General features: G+C 43.7%; 2 protein-coding genes across 2 annotated transcripts in view; both read right to left on the bottom strand.

The window, feature by feature from the left end:
- The window catches only part of sgpp2 (sphingosine-1-phosphate phosphatase 2), a 494,627-nt gene that overhangs the window by 460,093 nt on the left and 7,604 nt on the right, over positions 1-26,930 (bottom strand). The gene's annotated exons all lie outside the window — the stretch shown is intronic.
- The window catches only part of LOC132979782 (calsyntenin-2-like), a 249,083-nt gene continuing 228,073 nt past the window's right edge, over positions 5,921-26,930 (bottom strand). The window contains exons 12-17 of the mRNA XM_061045606.1: positions 20,514-20,725; positions 14,519-14,689; positions 14,230-14,375; positions 11,547-11,670; positions 6,356-6,540; positions 5,921-6,208 (exon numbers count right to left, since the gene is read on the bottom strand). Coding sequence (XP_060901589.1) covers positions 5,993-6,208; positions 6,356-6,540; positions 11,547-11,670; positions 14,230-14,375; positions 14,519-14,689; positions 20,514-20,725 — 1,054 coding nt within the window. The 3' untranslated portion in view covers positions 5,921-5,992. The remainder of the gene's footprint in view (positions 6,209-6,355; positions 6,541-11,546; positions 11,671-14,229; positions 14,376-14,518; positions 14,690-20,513; positions 20,726-26,930) is intronic.

Below are 26,930 nucleotides of genomic sequence, written 5' to 3'. Positions count from 1 at the left end.
CTCCTCTGGAGTGTGAGGAGCTGTAATTGTTTGACAGAATAAAGCAGAAGTGTATAATCCCGTGTCAGTCGGAGGGTTTGTTTATGAGGTGATTGAGAAGGGGTTGAAGAGGGCTCCAATAACTTGAATGTACGGCGGCTCGGAGGTTTGCTGCAGAGGAGAAATGAGGACAGCGATTCTCAAAGTTGGCAAGCTCATTTTTACTCTGTTTTCAACTTCTCAGAGAATTCCATACACTGGTACATGATATGGTACTCATTCTGAACACTCTAAGGACTGTTAACAACAATTGCCCTCTTTTCCCAGCATGCTCCAGGGCACAGGAAGGCTTAACGGCCGTGTTTGTCTACCTTGGCCTCAGACTCTCCAGTGTGCACACACACACGCTCTTTGGTTGAAATCCTTTAGACTCCGGCCACCACTGTGTGACCATCTGTGTTGACTTTCAAACATCAGAAATCTGGCTTTGTTGTTGCAGAGCAGCGCCACATCCATCTGTGCTTCACTGACCTCGTTTTCACTTCATATTCTTCATACTCTCCCCTGTTTCCAGATAATTGAACGTGAGTGTTCAGATCAAACTGGGAGTGAATCCCAACAACTGCATTTGGGGTTTCCGCGGCTACGGTTGTGGTTTTAACATCATTGCGTTAAAGTGTAAAGTGTAAAGTAGCATAATGGAGAATAAACACTCAACATCATTTTTAATTTTACAGTCTCGACTTTCTCAGGAAGCTTCTTTGATTGACAGTTGGTCACAACCCTGCAGCTTTAACGAAAGAGACAAAGCCAAGGCAGAGGTCCATCTGTCCCCTTAGCTGTCTTAAGGAATCGATAAGACACTGAGAGATTACTAATGAGAGAATGATTATAGTCATTTGTACCCTGGAGCTTTCTGACAGAGTGAAAGTTTGTTGTTGCAGAATCTAAAGTGTTTGTTTGTGAGTCGGTGACAGTGAAGGTGACAGTGCCTGGGGCGCCCCCCTCACCGTACTCTCAAATCGGGAAATAAAAAGTTGTGTGTTGACGCTTTCATGTGGAGCTAGTTTGTCTCTGCTAGTTCATGCAGGGAAGTGAGCCTCTCGGGCCATCATCTGCACTGATCAGCTTCTGTGGATTTATCAGTGTGAGGCATGCAAACCAAATGGCTCAAGGCTGAAACCATAAATGAGATCATCAACATGTCTGTGTGAGACTGGACAAGAGCAACACTCGGGGAGCTGAGGTTATGAAACATGAACAGGACTGAATCCTTAGTGAGTATGTTTACATGTAAGTGTGCAGTACCACCAGTATCCACTAGATGGAGACATTCTATTGATCATGGACTCAACGAATACATTCATGCATTGAATGGTTCCAGATCATAAACAATTAGTTATCTTGATTATAATCATTTAATTGCTATATAAATGATAGCAATTTATATATTGTTATCTCAATTAAAAGCAAAAAGCAGACATTTTTTAAAGGTCTATTGTTGGGCTTTTCACGCCCTTATTTGGAGATATGACAGTGGATAGAGTCGGAAATCAGAGAGACAGAGAGAGAGAGAGTCGTGAACGAGGAAGCCACAGGTCAGATTCAAACCCAGGCCGCCCACTTGGAGGACCACAGCTCCCTGCATGGGGCGCAGAGAGAACTCCCATGATTCCCCGCTAGCCTCAACGTCATCTTTTGTTTTTGTTTTGATTGAGAGCCCCCTGGCGGTTGATTTTACATGCTGTGCGTGTAATGTTGTTTAAGCAGTGTGTCTTCTTTGTGACCCCCCTGTCACCAGGCCACTGGGAGTCTTGGTCTGTCTGTCTGTGTGATCGCTGCAGGGGGTATGTCCTGGTTGGAGGCTCATCGGCTGCACCTGGGCCCGGTGCACCCCGTCTACAAAGACCTGCTGGTTCCCCTCATTCACTCTCTCAGCCTGACTCCCTTTGGTAAACCTCTGACTCCTCACATCTTTTGCCATGACCCACGAGCCGGGTTATGACATCTTATACTCCCTAAAGGTATCTGTAACTTCCATCAGATGATAAAGAGACGGCTCATATTTTCTGTAATAATAGGACTCAGATTGCACACATGTATTCCACACTGATTGCAGTTTTTCCCCTCTTCTTTAATCAGATACCAGACCTTCATGATCAGATTATAGACTCGAGATTAGAAAGCAAAGAAACACACACATACGAGGCGCACAGCTTGATTCCAAAACAAGTTTTTATTGGCCGATTTACAGAAAGTGCTGTAGTGACCATTCCAAAGAAAAACAGACCAAAGAGTCCGGAGAGAGAGAAAAAAAACAAAAAACTTAAAAAAAACCAAAAAAAATAACTTTTACACATTATACAAGGTTTCATGTTAATTTCACCCGTCCTCCTCTTCTAAAACAAACGTCAGGACAACATTAGGGCTCGGGCCGATGCAAAATCCACCAAAGGTTCCAGGGAGGGGAAGGGGGGGGGGAGGTGACGTCACAAGACGAGGTGTCACAGTAGATGAGGGGAAACTCTTAAACAACATAATGAGATCTTTACATGGACATAGAGCTACAGTATACACATACAGGTTCTCCCAGCTACGCCCCCAGGGGTGTGATTTCTCCGAGGCTGACTGTGAAGATCAGCCGCCACGTGAATATTCCTGCGTCATCGTGGACTCTTTGTTATCAAACGTTACACACGGACTGGATGGTAGGATGGCCACGGCCAGAGATTAATGCCCGTTCACTTCGAGGTGAAGAAACCTTGGACTGGGTTTTGTGATTATGTCAAATGTGACGCCGCCAAATGCATTCACGTCTCCGCCTGTCCTTGTAATCTTACAGATGCAGCGCACAGCTTCACAGTTCAGGAGTGCTGTGATGCGTGACATCACTCTGAGGCCCCGTCACACGTAGGCGGGTGTGTTTTGACCTTTTGTTCCTAAACTGTGTTTTAGGTCGTTGAAAGCGTTCCTTTAGTAAAACTCCTTCCAGGGTGAAGATGTTTAGAAACTCAGTTTAAGGTGTTTCTGTGTAGACGGGGAAAACAGAGTTTAGTTCTTTGAAGTTTCTTTGCGGCGCTGTCTCTTTAGTTAACATGAGATTAGAGCGATGGCAGACGGAACCAAAATAGCGCTGGCACTAACGTTGCTAACTGGACTTTTTACACGTTAACACATACACACACAGTTACTCTCCCGCTATGTTGACGAGCAGAGAGGGTGTCCTGAATGGACAACTTTGTAAATGAAATGGTCGTTGCAGAGGAATGGCGAGAACATTTTAGCATGTCGAAGATGTCGTTGTTGACTTGGCGAGCTCATAATGGCTGTAACAGTACGTTTTGCGTTTTCATGTGGACGAAGATGTTTTTGAGAACGTAGCGCGTGTGTGGACGGGATCATTTTTGGACACGGAGGAGGAAAACCTGTTTTATGAAATACCCGGCTGCGTGTGGACTCGGCCGTTGACCTCAATGTCTTTGCTAAAGATTGAAGAGAAAGAAACAGGATGGGCTTGTTGTCTTCCCTGCAGTGGTTCCTCCTCCCTGCACGGCTAAATGAGGGGCAGACGTACGCAGCATTTGCATTAGCAACTTATTTTATTGACTATTAAAATGAGAATGACCAAAAAGGAATTCTAGTACGGATCAGCCCAAGACCCCCAAATTAAGCATGGTAGACACTCATGACCCCCACTGTCCTTGGAGGTGGGTGAACCATGTTCCAGCCTATCCAAACACTGGCATTAAGCAACACAGACATTCAGCTCAAATCTCAGCTAACGGTCACAATATTGGGTCAAATTTGAAATCCTTTAACTCTTTTATTTATGTTTTTTACAATTCAATGCGACCCCTCTAATTTTCCTGTGACCTCCCAGGGGGTCCGAATCCCCACTTTGGGAACTGCTCTAGGAGACCATGGACAGTGATTATGTTTAGCATTCAGAATGCACATTATTATTATATATGATATATTTAACATACTTTCTCTACATAAAATAGGAGCATTTTTCAATATCGTATTCTCATTTCTTTACATTAAGTTTAATATTTTATTATAAATATTATATATATTATTGTTACTATCCCTCAAAGTTTGTTTTTATATTAGCGCTCATTCATATGATTTCAAATGTTTACTCATTTTTCTAATAGGTTGATTAAATCTGATGACTCAATGTGAGAAGTAATCAGACTTTTCATGTATAAAGAAACATGTTTCTTGACATAGATTTCTCATATTTGATGAATTAAAGTATATTGACATAAAGCTGAAAGTTAAATAAATCAATTTAAAAATGTTAAAATGTCAAGTTTGCACTTCTTCTGAAGGGAGCTGTAATTTCCCATTTTTCCACGTCCCTTCAACACAGCCTCGATTAAAGAAGGAGGAGATGGTGGAATTAAAAGTGTTGCTGACTTCCTGCAGCGCAGCGGTGATAAACTTTTGTTTAAAGTTAATTTTGGACGACTCCTGTGGACTGTACGAGCAGAGTGGCGCTCTCGTCTCTGCTGCATCCCTTATATCTCTTTCTGCCTCTCTTCCATCTTGCCTTGAGCAGCTTTGAAGGCATACTTCTTTTTATAAATTTGGGGTCATTTGTAGTAGCTGCTGTAAAAATTGATATTTTTCGGGATAAATTTGTCGTCCCTTTTTAAGCCATCAGAGCGGGAAAGCTGATCGGAGGAGCACGCACGTGTCGCATCACAAAATTAGTGCAAAAAACAAAGTGGCCTTCTGGATATTACAGCGCAGAGAATTATCTACATATAGACTCTATACAGAGTAGTAATGGCCCCCGTCTGCAGCGATGCAGAGTCAGTGTGGAAAATAAAGATGCCAAGCTGGCCAGCATCTCCAGTGGGTAATAAAGTACCTCACACAACCCAACTTTAAAAAGTCTGAACTGTCCCTTTAAGAGACTGACTACAGCCAAGAGGCTAACGTTTAAGCTAACAATAACTATCCCTTTAACCCAGTCGCTATGGTGGCAGTGGCTCATCCGTCAAACTAACAAACCCCACCCGCAGTCGGCTGGAATGATCTGAACACTGGGCTAGAAACACACACGGGGGGACTGAGGGGTCCCGTTAGTAAAGACTCCTGCAGGCTAAGGGTTCAGGTTTAGGGTATGTACATTCAAATGCAAGAGGAAGTGATGTGTGGGTGTGTGTGTGTGTTGTGTACAGGTGGAGAGGAGGCAGAGAAAGTGGTGTTAGGAATGTGAGGGATGGGAGGGGGGGTCACCTACTATACTCAGTATTTACAAGAAAGGAGCGTATAAAAATGTACAAGGAGACTCCTCTGTCTTCCCCAAAAACCCAGAACTCAGACCCCGACACATGATTACACACAGATTGATTTTTTTGTTGTTGTTTTTGAGTACCATTGAAAATATGCTATTTCTGTAAAATCACCTGGCTGTGCCACGTCGGCTAAATAACATGAAGTATACAAACCAAAAATAGTCAGATTCTTTACTCTTGCAACTCAGTTTTCTTAAATAAAGACTGCTTTGCATGTTCGGGGGACATCACTTTGTGATTGGACGTTAAAACTGAAAGTATGGTGCAGGGTTTCATTGATAAAACTTTAAGATCAGAGCTTTCATGGAGCCTGTAAAAGCAGAGAGATTAATTTGACGCTGTCCCTTTAAGAAGGTCAACAATTATTTGATTAATGTGTTGTTTGATGTTTTTTATTAACTGTATAAAACAGAAGGCTAAGGTTAAATCATTGCATTGTGTATGTGTGTGTGTGTGTGTGTGTGTGTGTGTGTGTGTGTGTGTGTGTGTGTGTGTGTGTGTGTGTGTGTGTGTGTGTGTGTGATCTTCCAGTAGGGGGAGACATAACCTCATTTTTAGAGCATCAACATCACAAAGTCTTTTAGCTTCAATCCTCTGTATGAATGTGTTGCACAATGCGTGTGTGTGTGCTTTGTGTGTGTGTGTGTGTGTGTGTGTGTGTGTGTGTGTGTGTGTGTGTGTGTGTGTGTGAGTGATTGTGTGTTTCAGTAAGATATCGTCGCTTTGTCCCAGCTTTGGCCCTTCTTGCTCTGGCGTTGCATTCTGGGTAGCTGGACGTCCACTTCCTCCTCGCTGTCGTCTGACTCAGCGCTGGTGATGTCATCATCCTCCTCGTCATCCTCGTCCTCCTCTCCTTCCTCGTCATCCTCTTCCTCCTCCTCGCTGGCCTCCTCCTCTGCAGCCTGGGGCTGCTGTAGGTTCTGTGGTGAGCGATATTCATATCAGAAATCAGGCTTAAGAGCAGGAAACCATGAATTTATTCTTCAAACCCTAACATATCGTTGTGTATCACTTTCTTGTTACTTAAATTTTATTCTCTCCCTCATTCCCCTCCCCCGCCCTCCTACCTCCATTGGGTTCACTGTGATCGTGAGAGCCGAGTCGTCCCAGGTCACATCCTCCTCTTTGGACGTCTCTGCCAACTTAACCTCCTGCTGGTGTGTCAGGTGGATGCGGTAGATGCCCAGCACCACGACGACCACAAGAGCAGCGATACACATCACAATGACCACGGTGGCAGCACTCGGCACGCCTGAGGGCAAGACGAGAGAAGAGGGAGGGGTGAGAGGAAACTCTTAAATCTGGAAGAGGAGCTTAATAAAAAGCAGCGTGTGCAGGTAGATGTTTTCAGAAAGAAGTCATGCTGAATAGATAGTCGCAAACCACTTTGACTCAAATTATTTTTTATCACAGTGTTTTGGTCAGAAGTCTTTATAAAGCTACGATATTTTTAAAATGGTTTAATTCTTTGGATTCATGCTTTTCACACACCAAAATGTCTTACTGTATGCAAACTAGACTGTGCTTGATAGGGGCGCATCAAAGGCCTAGTGGTTAGTGCGTGCACCCCATGTACACAGGCTGTATTCCTCAAAGTGGGTGCCCCAGGTTCAAGCCCGACCTGTGGCTCTTTCCTGCATATCGTCCACCTCTCTCTCTCTCTCTCTCTCTCTCTCTCTCTCTCTCCCCCTGATGTCCGACTCTATCCACTGTCCTGTGTATCTCATAAAAAAGCAATAAAATAGAAAGGTTGAATTTGATAGAGCCCTGGAATGTTGGAAAAATTCCCATAATGCATCTCACCAGGTTGCAGCTTTTCAAACTGCACACACACAGTGAGAACACATTCTTGTCATCCTGAAGCCGTGTTGTGTATTTAGTGTCAGTTATGGTTGTTTTCCTCACGTTGCTGCAACACTCTTCACGTTTATCGGCTCCGTTGGATATCGGATGCCTCTCCTGATAGCCTATTGATTTTCTTTTCTTTCTCAGGTTATATTATATCAGAGAACCTTTAAATAAGATGGCTCCTCTGCTCATGATTGTTATCTTTAATTATTGTGACAGCCTATTGATTTTCTTAGAATGTCATTTTTCTTCCCTTTTTATCAACACTAAGCCACGTTAGCGTGTGTGGCTCAAAGGACCGCAATTGCAGCGTTCGTGTTGGTTAGCCTGTCAATCACTTCGACCAAGACTGAAGCACTTCAGCAATTACTGTTGCCATGACATTTTGTTCACACACTCCTGCCTCACTCAGAGTCAATCATAATCACCATGGTCATCCTTTAGCGTTCACTTTGTGCAATCATCAAGGTAAAAAAAAGACCTGCTGGTCTCAGTTTTGCTGATCCAAAAGGCAGTCCAGGGTCTTATCTTATCGTATCGGTGTCAGTTAAAGGCCTGAGGACGGACGTGTTGTACCAAATTTCCAATAAAAATGCAAGTGTTATAACAATAAGGTCCTCTTCACACAGAGACCTATAGGCCTGGCTGCTTGAAAAATGCAGAAAAAAGTGAAGCCAATGTAACGTTTAAAAAGCTGGTTTTAACTAAACAGGACTATTTTCCATAAGCCTCCTTTGCTGTCTTTATTAGTGTCTTTGTTTTTAGTGCGCAGCAGTAGCTCATTCTGTAGGGACTTGGGTTGCTGGTTCAAGTCCCAGAACAAATCTGGATTGACTGCTGGAGAGTTGCCACTTCAGTCCCCAAGTACTGCTGAGGCACCGGACCCCCGACTGCTCAGGCGCCAAAGGTGACATCTCCGCTTACATGCATGTCTACAGGTCCTGTTTGTGCTCTCAGGTTTATGTGTGTTTGAAGCATGTCTTCCTGAGTCAAGGAACTACACATCCCACAATGTAACTTTATTATCCTGTTTATACTTTTAATACAAGTGTGTTATAACTGCGGCATAACAAGGCGATTAGCACATCTCATGTTAGCTAACCAACTAGCTAGCCTGCTAGCAAAACTATCTGTTCGCATTCGGCACCAAGGGGCAGGAAACATTACCATGGTAACAGCGAGCTCCACCAATCAGAGACGTCGCTGTGACATGGTCGTCGTGGGTAGTGTAGTTCTATCAACGAGGTTGATATCAGACGAACTTGTGTCTCCTACAGGAGCATAAACCACCGTTTCACACTGAGGTAGCTCGTGGTCAGTCTACCTGTTATGGTTATGACATCACGGCTAATCTGGAACCACACTGTTGAGCCCTATATTAGGCAAAAAGTAGCTTATATGATTTGGCGACTACTTTTCTGCAGCCAATTCTTTCAGTATTTCCTTCTTAAAAAATGCAAGAATGTAATGTGAAAAAAGAACATCTAACATTTCTAATTGAACTCTCTTTGCTGCCTGCGTTAAGACAAAAGCTCGACAATTTGCTTCATATTTAAGAGTGATATTTGTTTCCAAGGCCTGCTGGATTTGATTCAAACCATTAAGAGTGACAAAAAACCTGGAGGGATTAATTTAACTGAGCTGTGTGTAAACTACAGATTGTGTCAAATGTATTTAAAGAAATAAGTTAACCACATGTAATGTAGGTCTCGGTGCAATACACGGCCTGCAAAGATGTATCATAAGCCCTATTTGGTAGCATAACCAGAACACACGTTCGGGGATTTCGCTTGATCTAAAATGTTTATTTCTTCGGCTCTGATCTGCAGCCTACTGAGAAAACACGACTTCCCGACGCCTGGCCTCGCTCTCCCTCTCCTCTAGTTCCTGCTGGTGTGTGTGTGTGTGTGTGTGTGTGTGTGTGTGTGTGTGTGTGTGTGTGTGTGTGTGTGTGTGTGTGTGTGTGTAAAACGAGAGTGAGATGTGCAGAGTACTCCTCAGATGATCATTTGATTCAGTCAAGTTCCCCGAGATTTTCACACTAAATCCACGTCCTTTGATCTTCCTCACAGTGAGGCTTCGTGCAACCCCTTGGAGTTACTCGGGTGAGTGTTTTCATGTGGTTGAACACACACACACACACACACACACACACACACACACACACACAAACTGACTCACACACATGCTGATATTTTCCTTTCACTTTTAAGTCTCTTCATACAGCACGATATCACCAGTGAAAGAAAATCACATGCTAAGAGACATAAGTCATCGCTGAATCTCTTTAATGTTTACTCTTTGCTGTTTCTTTGCTCCTGATTTCCATCCACCCACGTCCCCCTCTGCTACTCTGACCTCCTTTTCAAACACACACACACACACACACACACACACACACACACACACACACACACAAGCATGCACACACACACACACACACACACACACTCCTCCCTACTCTCAGGGCTGTTAACAGCATTGGCCACTGAACTCTCCAGGATTCTAAGTAGAATCCATTAGAGTGAGATGAATAATTAAATGCGGTGTGGTAGATTTAGACCAATGTCTCTTCCGTCTCCATGTTCCCTTGACTTCAGATGACTCGCATGCACCGAGGGAAAGGAAACCGAGGGGTGTGGGGGGGAATTTACACTTCTCTCCATCACTGAGGAGCGCTGCGTGAGAGCGGCGGTCTGATGAACAGAGTGATAAACAAACTGGAAAGCAAAACCGAGCGTTCCCCACGATGAGGCCCTGTGTACCCAGGGATGAATGGCTGACGTAAACACTCTTCAAATGCTCATAACCAAGCTAGCTCCTGGGTCTGACTCCCAGTCAGGGGTGTGTCCAGACTTTTTGAACTGCGGTGGCCCAGCTGAGGAACTGACCTGTGCAGGGGAGGCCTGAAGTTTGTGTGCACACACATGAATAAAAACATTTATTTACCCTGCCTGTCTGCACCAATCACATCGACTTCTAAGCACAAGCTAATGGCAACGTAATACAAAAGTCCCACCTTTAGCAAGGCAAATAGCCAATCATAGTTAAGAAATTTGGGGTGGCCAATAAGATTTCAAAGGGGGGGGAGGGGATGCCATCCCTGGCCACCCCTCTGGAAACGCCCTGTACCTCCTGAAGGTACAGTTAGGCAATCTTCTAAAGCAAACTCCTTCCCCATGATCACATCTTCAAACATCACTTTATTTCATATTGGTCATGTTTTCTGAATCGGCCCGTCAAGAACTCCTTAACTCTGATTGGACACATTCACTGAGCAGGCGTAGTAACAGAACACGTTGAGTATTTAGTCCAAATAGAACCGATGCTCGTTCATTTTTAGTGGCCAAACATCGAAAGAAAACTTGGTTGGTATTTTTTTTACAATCCAGACTGTTTCTCAACTTCAATCTAATCTCCACAAGGGAGAGCTGGAATCATCTTTTAGCCTAAAGCCATCTTTTCAACCAGATATCTAAATATGAGCGCGGCTGAAGGTGCAGGACAAGACTTTGGCATCAGAAGTGCTTCCCATAATAAACTCAGTAGTATTGATTAAAAAGGCTTCTGTGGCGTGCAGGGAAACTGTACTTGCAGAGCACAAACAGGTGACACATATTGGCAGGGCACTTAATCTAATACTTACATCTAGACTGAATCTTAACAATGATCAGCGCACAAAAAAAGTAGTCTCAGTGTTTTTTATCAGCAGCTTAAACATCATGGAGCATGTAGATTGTTAACTTAAGCCGTTTTCACATCTGCACTCCTGAAAATATCTAGATAACTTCAGGAGGATATTCTCCTGACCTGGCTCGCCCCAAAAACCCTAAACTGTGATTGGCTTTTTGCCCTGTCAGAGGCGGGACTTATGTTAAATCCAACCATTAGGCAAAGCCTGCTAGTAGTACCTTACACATCAATGTAGAACATTTTCTGTTGCTCTTCTGCTATCTTCGTGCGCCTCTTTAAACATTCCTCCTCCTAAGCAACTCTGGAAGATTTCAGAGACAGGCTGTGTGAAATTTTCTTTAAGTTTTCAGGAGTGCATGTGTGAAAACGGCTTTATTGGCAGAAAATTGTTTTGGGTTGATTGTGATGAGTTGGGCCAATTTTTGGAATATCTGCGTGGTTCCCATTCAAGAAAAGTCAACATTTATAACAACAAATCTTCTTCTCTTGTATGATTAGCTGGAGATTGAACCTTCATCAGATGTTCAATCATCGTTTTGTTAAAGCTCTGTGATTTGACTTTTTAACATCGACAAGTGAATAAGAGAAATCTTTAGCATTTAATATTATATTATCCATTATCAAAAGACAGAATTTCATGAAAATGTCAATCAAATACTCCAACTTTGCTTGTTTCGTAATAAGAGTCATTCAACACACCAGGTTGTATTTTCTCACCTGAGCTGTGGCTGGGGTACAGGTCATGAATCATGGACGGATGGTGGACCACCTGCATGTACTGGGGCGGGGCTACCATGTGGTTGACTTGTTCTCCAGCTTCTGAACTGTGCAGTAAGCTCACCTGTTTGAGAACAGATGAAGCAGAAGTGATGATGGTGGAAGGCAAAGTGAACACTGCTGACATGTTCCATTCTTGCAGTCTCTCCGTCAGTTCACTCAAACTGACATTAAATTATACAGAAGATATTCCAGGCAGGAGGGAGAAGAGACTTAAGAGCAATTTAAAAGTCAGGTCATAAACACCTTTTGGCTGACAGGGTCACAAGGAGGTGAACCAGATCCATCCACACTTCTAAAGGTTTAAATATGGCCACTGAAATATGTTCTAACCGTAAAGGAGCAAAATGTAACTCTGGCACCTAGTGTTTAAAATGGGTACTGCAGTCCAAATTGAAAACATTGTAGAGAGCTGTCCCCCCCCCCTCCTCTCTAGAGTCGATGCACACGCAGGTTGCCATGTGGTGGACACTGAAGCTTCAGTGTTTAGCCAGCTCTGCATGGGTCTGTAAACCTTTCTGTGTTCTAACCTCTCTCCATTTTTCTAAATCATCTCCAATATTGATCCTAGTTTGAGCACGTTTCTGCTCGTGGAGCTTATTAGAAACATGCAGAGGCTTTTTAGGTCAGGTACAATCACTTCTATCTGAACCACTTCTCTTGCCCGCTTCCGTCGCTGCAACACCTGTTGGTTTGACCTGATAACTGCTCTCATATCTGGCAAACCGAGGGGCGTCCAAAACGGCCGTGTGGGGGTGCCTTAAAACCGCCTACCTTCTCTGGTCCAAACAAATCCAGAGCATTCAGGACCAGAATCTAAAGTTAGAAGGAGGACATACTGGCTGCTGCATTGTTGTCAGAGAAGACAACACTTCAACATAGCATGTTTCCTTAATGTCTGATCATATAGTAAGGTCATTAGTTCACTAGATATCTTACAGATTGCTTCTTTAAAGTAACCACCAACAAGTAATGACATGCTATAAACAAGATCTCAGGTGAACCATTTAAAGGGATACTTCACCCGTTGAAACATGAATCTGTATTGACATTGGGTCATATATGTAGTAGAAATGTGAAATACATTTTGAAGTTGGTGCCTTCTTGGCCGTGAAAAGGCAGAAAGTGTCTTTTTGGCTCATGTGGATGAAAGACACCAAATCCCAGAATGCACAGCACCGCAGGCCACTCCCACTAAGGTCCTCTAGTTCAGAATCAGAAATACTTTATTAATCCCAGAGGGAAATTCGATCGATACAGTTTCTCCAAAATATACAATATAGCAGTAGAAATATAGAAATAAAAACATTTCCAGACATATTTACTTCAACACATAAGGCCATTTCTTCAACTGATTCAGAGATTTCTTCCAGAATTGATCTTGGAAAGCGGCCCCGGCAGCTAGCGGCCAGCACGGGCCCCGGCGACCAGCGGCCGCAGCAGCCAAAACACAAGACCGGCCTATCGGCAGCAGCCATCTCGCCGCTATATTTATATTTTTGCGCCATTATCAGCTTTCTCCATAGAGCCTGTTAGCATAGCTTCCAAGCAATATGGCGGACGTTAAGTTTCGATTCTGGGAGTGAGTTCCCACCCACTGATCTGTGATAGGTCTGTAGCTTCAGTGGTTGAAAATATGAGGAACTAGAGTTGTAGTTTCACCCCGCTAACTGCAACAGCTTCCAGTGACGCAAAACTCGTCATTTTGCATCACTGGAAGCTCCTTTTCAGACTTAGAAATACAAAGATTTCCCATCTCAGGGGAAAATGAGGGAGGGATGCACAACCATTCAAAAATACTCCCAGGTTTCTAATGATACAAAGCTTAATGCAAATGAGTGAAGTATCCCTTTAACTGAAAGGTTCATATTAGCAAAGGTGGAAAACCAGATTGCCCATAAAATTCTCATCACATTTTTTATCAAATTGAGTGAGTGTGAAATTGCATACTGAGTACTGAGTTAAGTTGAAGGGTTTTTCAATTTCTCACACTAAACTTTCTATTTTCCCAGAGATGTTTTGCCACCAAAGGTGGGAAATTGATGCTGCAGCAGTTCATTTTAAATTTGCTCTCAGAGTAAAAGTGTTGCCAGACACCTGAGCTGAGTCAGCGCAGTGACTCTGCCAGCTGAAGCACTTTGATACAGTCACTTGTAAGAAGCAGCACGGTCTTTGATGGCAACTTGCTACCAATGCTGACTATCACAAATGTTGTAATGAAGGAATTTTAATTTGTGCAAATATGTTCAGATCATCTGTTATGTAAGAGCAAATTTTTGGTTGTATTCTTGAAAAAAAACAAAACAAAGAACCTCAGAAAAAGTGCTTCTTTAAAAACATGCATTTAGTCTTTTATGAATCATTTTGTGCATAAAATTCATAAAGTTTAAGAATAAAGGTTTCCACATTTCTGGGCTATGGTGCAGTGCAGACACTGCAATGGCCGACATGATTCCCATTAAAAGAAACAGGCTGCAAATTCCCATTCCAAATGTTGCATTGGCCCTGAATGTGCAGCCTGTTGCTGCTATTTAAAGTTAAAAGGACTTGTATAGAACTTTTCTAGTCTTCTGAACACTTAGTGCTTTTCCACTGCAGGTCACACCTACACATTCACACTGACCTCCAGGTTGAACTCGTTGCTGGTGTAGCGTCCATTAAGCTCGGAGCAGGTGAGGCGAAACCTTCTCTCTGTTAGTAGTCCAGGCTGCCAGTTGTAGTAACGCACCTGTCGGATCACCTGCTCATAGTTGGACATGGAGTCCACGCCTATGGTGGGAAAAAGGGACAGACATTTTATTTCATAAACTGTATTTAGGATGTGTCACATGAAAATGAATCGTTGAAACTTGTCAACTTGCCAACTTGGTAAAGCCACACGGCTCTTTGGTTTGGTAACCATAGTAACCTACCATATATGGACATGCCAGATGTGGAGTTGGTGGCATCCAGGTGTTTTCCCAGCAGGACGCTGCGCTGTAGCTGGAGGGACTCCTGGTCCGGCCTCAGCTCCTCCCCCAACACCAAGATATCACAGTAGTCCAAGTTATGAATGATCTCCTCCAGCACTCCGGGTCGGCGTGCTACACAAACACAAGCGTGCGCACACACACACACACACACACACACACACACACACACACACACACACACACACACACACACACACACACACACACAAAATGCCATGATTATCCTTTTCTGATGTTCAGTGCCAGAGGAGTTTCAGCATCACTTTGTCTTTGACGAGCTGCACTGCATTTCCCTTGGAGTCCCATTTAAGGCACCTCAGTTCAGACCTCCTATGAGAAGTTCAAATGAGTTATAAAACAGTCTTAATTAAATACTGAGGTTCAATATGACACACAGAAGCATACCTGACCATGACAGCAGACTTGACTGACGAGCAATAAAAGCTACAACGGACAGAATGAACCACGGTGAAAAACTCGTCGACCGTCTGCCAAATGAAAAGAAACCATCCTTGACTTGTCCCTTTGTGTATTTCATTTATGAAGAAGAGGCTTTAAACACTCAATGGAGGTCATGGTTTGTTTCTACAACCCTTGCAGTTGCAAAATTTATAAAAAAATTAACAGTAATATCCAACTTTTCTGCAGGGACTGCCAAAGTGGGCTTGCATACCTTGGTTGGTTCTCACACCAAATGAAACAAAATGAATCTACAGATGAATGCATGCGCCCTTAATTGTGGCGTGACAGCCTAATTGCTGTTGCCATGCCTAGACGACAGGGAAAGAGAAAAACCCTGAACAGTTGAAAAGACCATAATTCAAACATTACAGGACACAACACACTTTCCCCTTCTCACAGACTCCAATTATTCGTCATCTCTCTGAACACTGACGGTGCTTTGAGGCTGTGCAGTAACAAGTCCCCTCTGACAGCTCCTGTCACAGCCATGCTGGGAGTCTGCAGCAGTCTACTATAAAGCACTGGCCTCCACATCTCACTGTTAACCAGCCGTCACTGTGCAGTCCCCGAGGAGGAGACGGGCTATGGCCATTTAACTGCCTCCCAATGGGGAGAGAGATAGATACATGTGGGGTGTGTGTCTGGAGGGCGTCTCTGGGGGAAAGGCAGAGATGAGGTGGAAACGTGAGCAGAAGTAGAAAGAAAGTTGTGTTCATGAAGATTTGATCTTTTGGTGTGTGACCTTTCAGATGGTCACTCCGAACAGGGTTTAGCTTCATGTAGCTTCACGTAGCATTAGCTTCTACGACCTTATTGTGTTGGAAGAGTGAGCAGCAAGGGCTACTTGATAGCAGGTGGACAAATGTTCAGATGAAGCTGCTTTTCTCTGGATGTGTAAAGCAACAAACTGCAAACAGAAAGAGTTGGCAAATACTAAGTGAATGTTTGACTAGCATTTAGCATCCTGACAGTTAAATATTTATCTCAGGAGAAAATAAAAAAGGAAGTGAGAAATGTTTCTAATGATTGTTTATGTTGCTGTAAACCTGCAGAATGTAAACCAAATCAGAACAGATCACTGCTGATGTAGTCTATAAATTACACTTAAATAATACAGAACAAACTTCTTCTGAGGCAACTTCAAGTATTCGCTTCACTTCACAGCGAGACCGTGACATTTAGGAGACGAGAACATTGCTCTGAGAACATTTTCTTTTTTTCATTTTTAGAATGAAAAGTAGAAACTTAATGCGGCACAGATCCTCAGTACAATCCAGAGCAGGCTTTCCCAACCTTGAGGTCCCGACTACACGAGGGCTTGCATGGAATTTAAATTGGGTCGCCAAAAATGTGTACTTATTAATTAATAAAACATATATTGAATGTTTAAATATATTGAACACAGGCTCCTGTGGGCGACTGTCTGTCTGCTATCTGTTCGTGCAGAAACGCCCTCCCAGCCTCTCTTCCATAATAATAATCACCAAGAAGCCCAAATGTGCTCGAAAATGAATGCTTACTTACATCACAGTAGAAAAACTGTTACATGATTGAAAACAAATTAATTTGAGCAAAAAGCTGTCTGCGTTTTGGAAGTCTGAGGTTGCCGGAGGTCTGTGAAGTCAAAGTGGGGTCATGAGTTGAAAAAGGTTGGGACACACGGATCTATAGGTTTGCTTATGACTGACTGCGTGACTAAACTTTTCTTAAAGTTGGAAAACTATGGTGGCCGGTATGGGTCAGAAGCCAGGCAACTACTGGAACAACACACATTTGGAAAAACGTTATAATCATGTTCAGAAAACGCTGCACGTTCAAAAAGCAAATGCAAACTATTGACCCCTACCGGCAACCGTACCAAACACATTGTCACTCTTGGTATCCCAGGAATATTAGCCGTAATACTTTCTGACTTCATTTGTCTGCAGATGAAGCTTGTAGCAGGTCCTTCCTCGCTTGTGTGTTTTTGTACTTGCAGTTAAGTTCTGCTCAGAAATAAAAGGAGAAGTGTGATAGCTGACCCAAGCTAGTTCAAACTGAAGCTCAGCTGAGTGCAGGACTTCTCCAGGATCATGACATTTGTGTCATCATCACGCGGCAAACGCTGAACTTTGAGCTACAGTCTGGGCGCTAGTGTAAAAAAAAAAAAAAAAGAAGGAGCTGGGCTACGAGACGAGAAAGAGAACAGAAGACGACCATGAAAGCAAAGGAAAAGATGATGTGTTACTGAAAGAATTGCAGACATTGGCGCTGAATGAAGGCACCAGAACAAGCCCTGAGAAGATACTGTGCTATGACACAGAGAGAGGACGAAGGCAGGACGGAGCGGTCTTGATGAAAAGACGAGTGAATGACGGAGAGAGAAAGCGGAAAAGTGTGAGGGGCTGATTAACAGGGTCCAAAAGAAACGTACTGCATGCCCTACAAAAGAAATATATGATTTATCTGGGATCCTTTAAGCCTCGAGAGGACACAGAATCTGCTCATTATGGAACTTCATCGTGTCTCCCTCTCCCACACACGCTCTCCCGTCTCCGCTCTCTTCTCTCTTTCTTTCCATTTCTGTGTCTTTCTCTGGCTTCCAGCTAATCTCTTCCCCCCAGCCGCAGTCTCTATTTCACCAGCAGAGAAAGCTCCTCTGACTCCTGAAAGCAATGCCACTTTCTGCTCTTCTTCCCGCTCCGCGTTGCGAACAATGGAGGGCTAAAACCTCCCGCTAGCTCCGCTTATCTGCTCCTAATTGGCTGCGAGTGGCAGGGCCCGGGGCCGAGCCGGGCTGAACAGGTCTGTTCCTGCCTCGATGGTGGGATCGTCAGACGGGGCTAAAGCCGCTGGGATTTAAATGTCATACTCATTTGCCGCCGGTCAAGGCCATGCGACCCTGAGAATCAGTGTAGTGTCGGGTACAGGTCTTACTCAGCAGGAGGGAGTCTGCAGTCGCACGAGGACACAAAGGGAATTGTTTGGCAACAGTGGAGGGGCTAATACCCACAGTCCTGCTTGAAAAGGGATGGACCGCTGCAGGAAATTGACTCAACATATTGGCTGCATGGAACAAAAGGCTCTAGCTTACACTGTAGATTACTGGAGGCGAGAGGGGGCATTTGTCCTCGACTGTATCTGAGGGGTGGTCACAGTTTGGCTGAATGTGTGAAACACTCGTACATTAGCTCAAGTATTTAAAAGAGACACATTCAACCTGTTATTTCTCTTCAGTTATATTTATACAGGTAGGGAAGATGTGGCCACACTGCCAAATGTGGAATTATTTTTAAAGGTCCAATCAGTAAGATGTGTAGTGAGTGAAATGATAAAGTGACTTTACTACATGATCAGACATTAAGGAAACATGCTATGTTGAAGTGCTGGCTTCTCTGACAACAATGCAGCAGCCAGTATGTCCTCCTTCTAACTTTAGATTCTGGTCCTGAATGATCTGGATTTGTTTGGACCAGAGAAGGTAGACGGTTTTAAGACACCCCCACACGGCCGTTTTGGACGCCCCTCTGTTTGCCTGATATGAGAGCAGTTATCAGGTCAAACCAACAGGTGTTGCAGCGATGGAAGCGGGCAAGAGAACTGGTTCAGATAGAAGTGATTGTACCTGACCTAAAAAGCCTCTGCATGTTTCTAATAAGCTCCACAAGCAGAAACGTGCTCAAACTAGGATCAATATTGGAGATGATTTTGAAAAATGGAGAGAGGTTAGAACACAGAAAGGTTTACAGACCGATGCAGAGCTGGATAAACACTGAAGCTTCAGTGGCTCACAACCTGCGTGAGCATCGACTCTAGAGAGGAGGGGGGGAGGGGAGAGCTCTCTATAATGTTTAGAATTTAGACTGCAGTACCCATTTTAAACACTAGGTGTCAGAGTTACATACTGCTCCTTTAATGAACAAAAAGCAAAGTATAATGTCGACAAATCTCAATGGTAATTTCTGTAATTTGTGATAATACAACATAACATATCATGTGTCAGGTATGCAGCTTTTTGTCCCTATGTGTGTCTTTAAATGTTATTTTCTTAAAATGTCTGTACTGTAGGTTTTTTTTCACTGTATGGTCCCGATCTTAATACTTTTTCCACCTCTGTTGTAACGATGCACAGCTTCTTGACACAAAAGAAACATCCTTATTGGAGTTGGAGTAACATTTTCTTCCTCCAGGAATACAGAGTTGCCCTGTGTTGCAAATATCGTCACAACTTTTGTTTTGTCGAGTTCACCGTGCATGCCGATAAACCAAATGAAAGAGATGCTCGCTGCTGCTGATTCGCAGTCTCAGGAGGCCTTATGAAACATTCAGCTTTCTCTGAAGGTTTGTTTTGATAGCGAGACAGGTGGCTCCGCATAAGCTATGGGACGTCATGAATGAGTGAGCGCATTATCAATATGAAAAACTAATAAAATATTTAGTGGAGACAGATTTCCACCTGCAGGGAGGTACACGCCTCCCCCTTTGTGAAGTTCACTTAAACTTGTTTCTTTTGAAGTTTGAGTTGTTTTGAGGAAAACAGTAAAAGAATATGAAGATTACATCCCCTGAAAGTGAATTTCTTTCATAATTTTACCTTTAAAGTAGCACAGGTGACACAGGAAATCAGTACGCTGACTTAAATTTGAATATATCCCCATTTCTATCCTGGATCTGACTGGTGTTTTTGCCCAGGTAGGGTTTGAATTGACATCAACAAAAGTAAGTGGCTCATGCTGCAGATGAGACCTGATGTTTTAAGATGTACTCTTTAGGTAGCCGTTACCAACTGTCCCACAGAGCACCCCTACAGGCCTGGAGTGTATACTATACTGTTGAAAAGGTTTAACTTGCCTTAGAATTTTTCTATTTGCTGTCGTTTCTGAATGTGTGTGCTAGTGATGAAGTCAAGAGCACACTAACCGAGACCAAGACATACCCGAGACCAGAGGGCTCTGAGACCTAGACAAAACCAAGATCATAAATATCAGAGAAAGATCCTCATCTTGTCTGCAGGGGGCGTGTCACTCACTTGGACTGTAACACCGGGAAGGTTGCTGCCGTAACCAGGGGATAAAAATCAAATTATGAATGAATTGAAGCTATTTGTTCTTTTGGAAAAAGGCGTTTTCCTTCTAATCACAGTAATGTAAAGTGTGGTCTTGACTGATCCTGATTTAAAATCTGGAACCGCCAAGTCTGAGACCGAGACAAGGCCGAGTAAAAATGATTTAGATTCCAAATTCGAGACCTTCAGAAAGACCAATTTCAAGTATGATGAAGTCAAGACCACACTAACCGAGACCAAGACAGAGACCAGAGGGCTCCGAGATCAAGACAAGACCGAAACCAAGGCAGGGCGAGATCAGACCAATGATCTGCTTCCCGTTTGATGTTAAAGCACGTTTGTTTCAGCTGTTGCATTTGTTGCTTTTGAATGTGCAGCGTTTCTGAATATGCTGCACGCTTCTCTAACCGTGTGTGTGACGGTCCATACCTGTGTGATGAGTGGTGGTGTCTGCTCTGGTGACCGTGCTGATGATGTGGAGGTCCTGGAACAGAGCGACTCCACCCGGCGCTCTCAGGTCGGAGGCCGGTCGATTCAGCCTCTCCACCCCGCTGATGGTTATCCTCGGCTCACTGGGCTGCGACACCATCACCACGGCATCGATGTCTGGTATGGTGATGCAAGTGTCTTCACCGAAACACCTGGACACAGAGAGGTGAAGAAAGAGAGAGCGAGAGAGGGAGAGTGGAAGCTGAATGACAGGATGATCATTTGCCAACCAGCTAACCTAACCGACACTGCGGACACTGGGATTGTGTTTCTTCTTACTTTAGCGGTTTGTGTTCAGGCATGGCGAGGAGACGTTGTTGGAATATAAGATCAAGAAGATCAGCTCAACATGAAAGGTCATCTCAGTAGCTTTGAGAGGTTTGGAAAAACTCTCCACCTTTTTTTGTGCGGATGCTCCCGAGCGCTCAAATTCTAAAATCGTTCAACTTTTCAGAAGTTTGATAATTCCCGTTGTTTTGGCTGTCTGCCTACGGATTGTGTCTTGTACCCACATCCTCTTTGCTCCATGTCTGATCAGGAAATCTCAAATATAAAACATGCAGTAAAAAGTAACGGAGCCATGTCAGTCATACAGCAACCGTTCACACAGTCAACAGACTGTTGTCATGGAGACAGGATGGACGTGCAGGGCTTTTCTTCTCAGCGAACAAACGCTTCATGCAAGTGCTCCCAAACTCACAGCCAGCACTTTTCTGCCTGGAAATAACACCAGGTGGACACGGGGCCTTGTGCCAAATGTAAAGGTAAAGTTATGTTAACCCTTTAAATCCCTCACTCGTAAGTGTGTGTTGTCTCAGTTAATCCTGTTATTTTTCTCGAGGATAATCACGGCTCATATCCACCTCTTTCATCCCTCATATGCTGTGGGCAGCGGTCCCCATACACGCTTTATGTCTCCTCTGGATCTGTGTAATAGTGTCATGTTCTTGTCAGTGATTACAACCAGACGATGAAATGTTTCTCCATTGATGACCAGTAACTGAAATCATTCAATACCATGATGTCCACATATTTTTTTATAACACTGTTGCCCACGTACGAGTTGTCCTTGGTTAATTTGGACGAGTTCATTCCTTTATTTTCATCCTCGGACTAATTTCACTCAGCATGGCTAAACCCTATTCAGTGAACAGAAGGTCATATAAGAAGTATCCAATTGATGCACGGCACCAGAGGGTGACAATGGGCACAGACGAGCGTTAAAGGACTTTGAATAAACTTGCTCTGTCCTTAACACAAGCTGCTGCAGAACTATTCAGCATCAGAGCATAAAACTGTGGAACACCGAAGCTCATAAACACCAACAGGACCTGTTAGCTATAAAACAAACAAAAAAAAGAAGATAAAAAAAGGTGTTTCATCCACGTTCAGATCCCGGCATGTGCAGTTAGTCTTGGGGTAAAAAGCTCTGTGAATGCTCAGGCTGCAGACACAGACCTGCAGCAGCGTGCATGCTGTGTTTTTATACATGCACGTCTGCAGGCCTGCCTCCCCGTCAGCATGTGACGACGTGTTTAAATGCACAGCATCCACTGCCAACCTTCAATGCACGGACCTGAGTTTGCCCAATAGGAATACATTCACAAAGGAGAGGAGGCACACACACACATATTTAGGGCAGAATTCTGACTCACACACACTCTGATGCATTGATTCATACACACACAGATTTGCAACATTAGATTAAACATCAATCCAATGGAAAACAGAGACATGAGAGAGAAAGGGACAGGGTGGGAGAAAGAGAAGAAAGGGACTGAGCGGGCTGGTGGTGATGAAAGATGAGGAGGAGGAGGTGGAGGGGGAGCATGAGGGGGGTTTGGTTGTGTTTTTAAAGCGTGAAAGCAGAACAAACAACCAGATTTTTGTTTTTACTTTTCACCGAAGGGCCTTTCAAGCACACAAACATCTGTCAGTGGGAGGGAAATCAATGCTTTCTCTCTCGACTGTAGCTTGAAACCATCCACAGGAAAGAATCCTAACAAGCTTATTTCCTGCGTTTCAAAACCCGGGACAGAAGATTTCAGCTGTCATGCATGCATGCTGTATTTTCTTATCTAAATTCTAATGCAAACTATGCTTCGGTGCAGAAATCCATCCACATCCTACTTTGTTTTTCACCTCCATGTGGGTAGTTGATGTGGATTTGTACGTGTAGAATTCAAACAAAAAGTAATACGGTTTGGCTGCAGGTCAGAAGAGAACATCCTCTTTGCATGACCCGTAAAGTCATTATGCACGTACAAAACGACATCTAGGGCTTTGCTAGCCAGGGGTTAACATACAACAGAGCATCAAAGCTGAAGGCGTGCAAAGTAAAGGAGGAAAACGTATTATTTGCACCTACTGACAACATTCTGTTAATGTGATATAAACCCACCACCCTGCTGCTGCTCTGAGCTTCTCTTTCAGAACAGAAATTATGTTTTCATGCTCCCTTAGTTTCAGTCATGGGAGAGCTTTATGGCGGCAAACTCTACATAAAAAGACTCACACTTGTAGGCAGGCAGGACCCCCAACCCTCTGCAGTAACTGCATCATGCTAAGAGCAACTTCCTCTTTTCTTCGCAGCCGACACTTATCGATAACTACTGGGGATCTATAGGACACACAATGATCACTCAGAAACCTGCTGGGCGAGGCATCAAAAGAAGAAATCAAACCCATATGAAGCGACACCTGCGAGCTACTTCAGGCAGGCGAACCCAAGCTGCACTGATTTCACACCGACATGCGTCATTCTCCGTAATCACCCGACGAACACATCGGCCGTCTATTCAAGCTGTGAGATTCCCTGAGTCTCCCTTTGCTCTGCCCTGCGTCAGACACACTTCTATGAAAATGTTTTATTAAAGGTTTTAACGTTCCCCTTGGTCACTCAGCATTAAGCATTACAACAGAATGCAGAGTATTATTGAATTGCTGGTTTGTCACTCCCTGACCGAATGCACCTCTATAAAATCAGGACTTTAAAGAGTCAATCCTGGCTGATTTTAGTCATCCTTTTTCCAATCAGTTTAAGTTGCTCCGGCCACAGATTCAGCCCGCCAGCATGCAGGACAAAGACACTTAAAAAGTAATTTGTCCCTGCTGCCATCGCCTTTTTAAACGACTAATTTTGTTGCTTTTTTAACCTGTTTTTTATCTATTGCATTTATTGTGAATTGGACTTTTACTTCTTAGTGTCTTATTATGTTGTTTGTTGACTGTTGGCTGGATGTTTGGATGTTTTTTTTTACAGCTGACTGCAAGACAAATCGCCCTCTCACAGCGATCGTGAAGACAACCTTGAACCTTGAACCTGTCATAAAACAAACTTTTCTTAATTCTTCATGGGAGTACTTTTATTTATGGTTATACGTTCAGAGTTTACTTTAACTCAGCTGAAAAGATAAGAATGAAATCCCTGAATCTTCACCTGACAGTTTGATGGAAACTTAGCTGTTGCCTCTAATCCTCTGCAGTCCATGGCTTGAGACACACAAAAAAAACAAACAGGTATATGGGGGCACTATGTAATCTCTCCTCTCCTCCGGACACAGCTGGTGGTGTGTGTCTGTTGGCTGTTCGGGCATGGAGCCATTGTTGTGAGCTGTGGGAGATACAAACTCAGTGATGCAGACAGACGGCTGCTGCGTTGGCTTGCAGAGCTAAATGGGAAAAAAAAAATCCTGGAGCCAGTCCAACTTAATTATAAAGAAATATGACAAGGGAGCCTAAAAAGGGCTGTTGCAAAGATTAGTGCTAGTTACTTTTATTTTTCTCAGGGCCCGCAGTAATTGCAGTTATTAGTCGTCTGCACAAAACAAATTGCACCGCATTTGGAAGAATTAATTAACATCTCTTTTTATTTGCGCGGAGTGACACTGTCCGCGGGGGTCTGAGCGAGTTTATTCCAACAGTTGCTGACGTGTGATGGTGGGAGGCCATGTTTCAGACTCCCCGTGCGTCTTAACCGAGTTGGTGTGAGTTTTGGACGGAGTACTAAAACAACAAATTGGAAATTCAATCACCTGAGTTATCATCGGGACTCGACAAACAGATCTGCTGCTGGAAAAACACCAGTTGGAGACACTCTGTGGCTAACACAATTCAACTACCATGACAACAGGATGACCAATCAGCAGCGAGGGAGACAAATGGTCCTCAACATTTCAAGTATTTAACAAGCTTAATATCACAAACATGATCTGTGTGCAGGTTTAACACACTTTAAAAAATGTGTGTACAAAAAATATCACTGAGGTCAGCTAACTCTCTCTGACATAACTGTAAGTATTATTAGTTAATTTCACATTTGTAGTATAATTCATCTCTGCACCTTTTATCAGAAGCCTGTGGCTTAATGGTGGATCAGGTCACCCTAAGATGGGAGGTTTGATCCCAGGTATCTCCTGTCTACACATCAATTTGCTTGAGCCCCAAATTGAAAGCATGGCCTGTGTCGCGTCATTGTGTGTGGATGGTTAAAGGGATACTTCACCCATTTGCATTAAGCTTTGTATCATTCGAAATATGGAAGTATTTTTGAATGGTCCCTCATTTTCCCCTGAGACGGGAAAGCTCCTTATTTCTTGTCTGAAAAGGAGCCTCCGATGACGCGACAATCATCATTTTGCATCATCGGAGGCTGCTTTGGTTAGAGGGGGTGAAACTACATCGCTAGTTCCTCATGTTTTCAACCCGCCCATGGGGGTGGGGGGCCCACTGAAGCTACAGACCTATTACAGATCAGTGGGTGGGACCTCACTCCCAGAATCTAAACGCAACGTCCGCCATCTAGCTTGGAAGCTATGCTAACAGGCGCTGGGGAGAAAGATAAGAATAACACAAGTATGATGATAGTATGTTTCAACTTTAAACTGATATGAATGAAGGTGATTTTGAAGGTCTTGTGCGCGATCAGATGTTTGTGGCTATCTCCACGAGCCGCAATATGGCAACGAGCAGTTGAGGCTAATGGAGGAACAGGGGGCAGCTGCTGAGGCTGCTGCAGTCAAGGCACAAGACCTGCCTGTCGGTAGCGGTGAGGATGAGGAGCCGGGGCAGCGCTATGCATTCTGGGAGTTGTTGTCTTTCATCCACATGACACAAAAAGACACTTTCTGCCTTTTCTCGGCCATGAAGGCACCAACTTCAAAATTTATTTCACATTTCTACTTCATATATGACCCAATTTCAATACAGATAAATGTTAAAATAAATGATATTAGTAATGACTTTCCTGTTGTTACTTTCAAAATTCCTGACACATTTTCATCATTGTACTGGCTGCTGGACTGGCTTTAATTTTTGAAATAAAGTAAGGTCCTTCTGGTAGATGGAAGGTTAGGACATGCAAACAGGAAGTGGTTAGGGATCCCAAAGTGACGTCAAACAGTTCAAAGGAACAGTAACAAAGGTCAATGTGTGATGTCATAAGGTGGATATGACTTTGGACTCGTCAGCTGATCAGTCTGAGAGTTTGTTAAAGTGAAATGAGACATTCAAAGATGCAGCAGAGTCCTTCTTTTACATCACTGAGACTACAGGGAGACACTGAGGACCACTATCTACGGTGACCCTGAAGGGACAAAATAACATGAGATTAAAAAATGAATACATGAATTTCCGACCTAAATTATTTGTGATTAACTAACGCTGACAGCCTCAACTAAAATAAAACGTATCAATGCGTATGTGTTGAAATGGAATTGGTCTCAAACTAGTCACACACTCAAGGACTGTTTCATGCTGTTTCTGCATGCACGCACACACACGTAGACACACACGTAGACACACACACACACACACACACACACACACACACACACAGTTATTGCAGCTAGCAGACAAGTCAGCAGTCTGCGAGCGAAACTTAATTTAAACAACATTTAGCAGTGATGCAAGCTCAACCGTGGTTAGCATAATGTATTCCTTGATAAGCTGTGTGCCTCTAGCTACAATGACTCTGCTTCATCACCAGCAGCCTGTGCAGCTCACATACCAACAAGCACACACATGCACACAGCGCACACACACTCTCCTGCTGTGTTAGTTAAAGTCCTCAGGCCCACGGCCGTGCATCGAACCCAACAGGAGGGCGGAGAGTGAAACCCCAGGGCTGTGCTGCAGGGGTCTACATATATTTAAAACAATCATGAATTTTAATGGTAACCCGCCAAGGGAGGCTGTTTTACCAGCCAGCCCCCCCCCCTCCCCCCTTTCCCCCCTCTCTCTCTCACACACACTCACTCTCTCACCCTCCTTAACACACATGCACTCACTCCTTTTTATTTTTATATCTCTCCTCCTCTCTTGTACCTCTGGCAAAAACCCAGGCAGAATTATTAATAC

This window comes from Labrus mixtus, chromosome 9, assembly GCF_963584025.1.
Source record: "Labrus mixtus chromosome 9, fLabMix1.1, whole genome shotgun sequence".
NCBI classification, from domain to species: Eukaryota; Metazoa; Chordata; class Actinopteri; order Labriformes; family Labridae; genus Labrus; species Labrus mixtus.
Note: the sequence above shows the minus strand (reverse complement) of the source record. Positions and strands in the feature narration are given on the sequence as shown.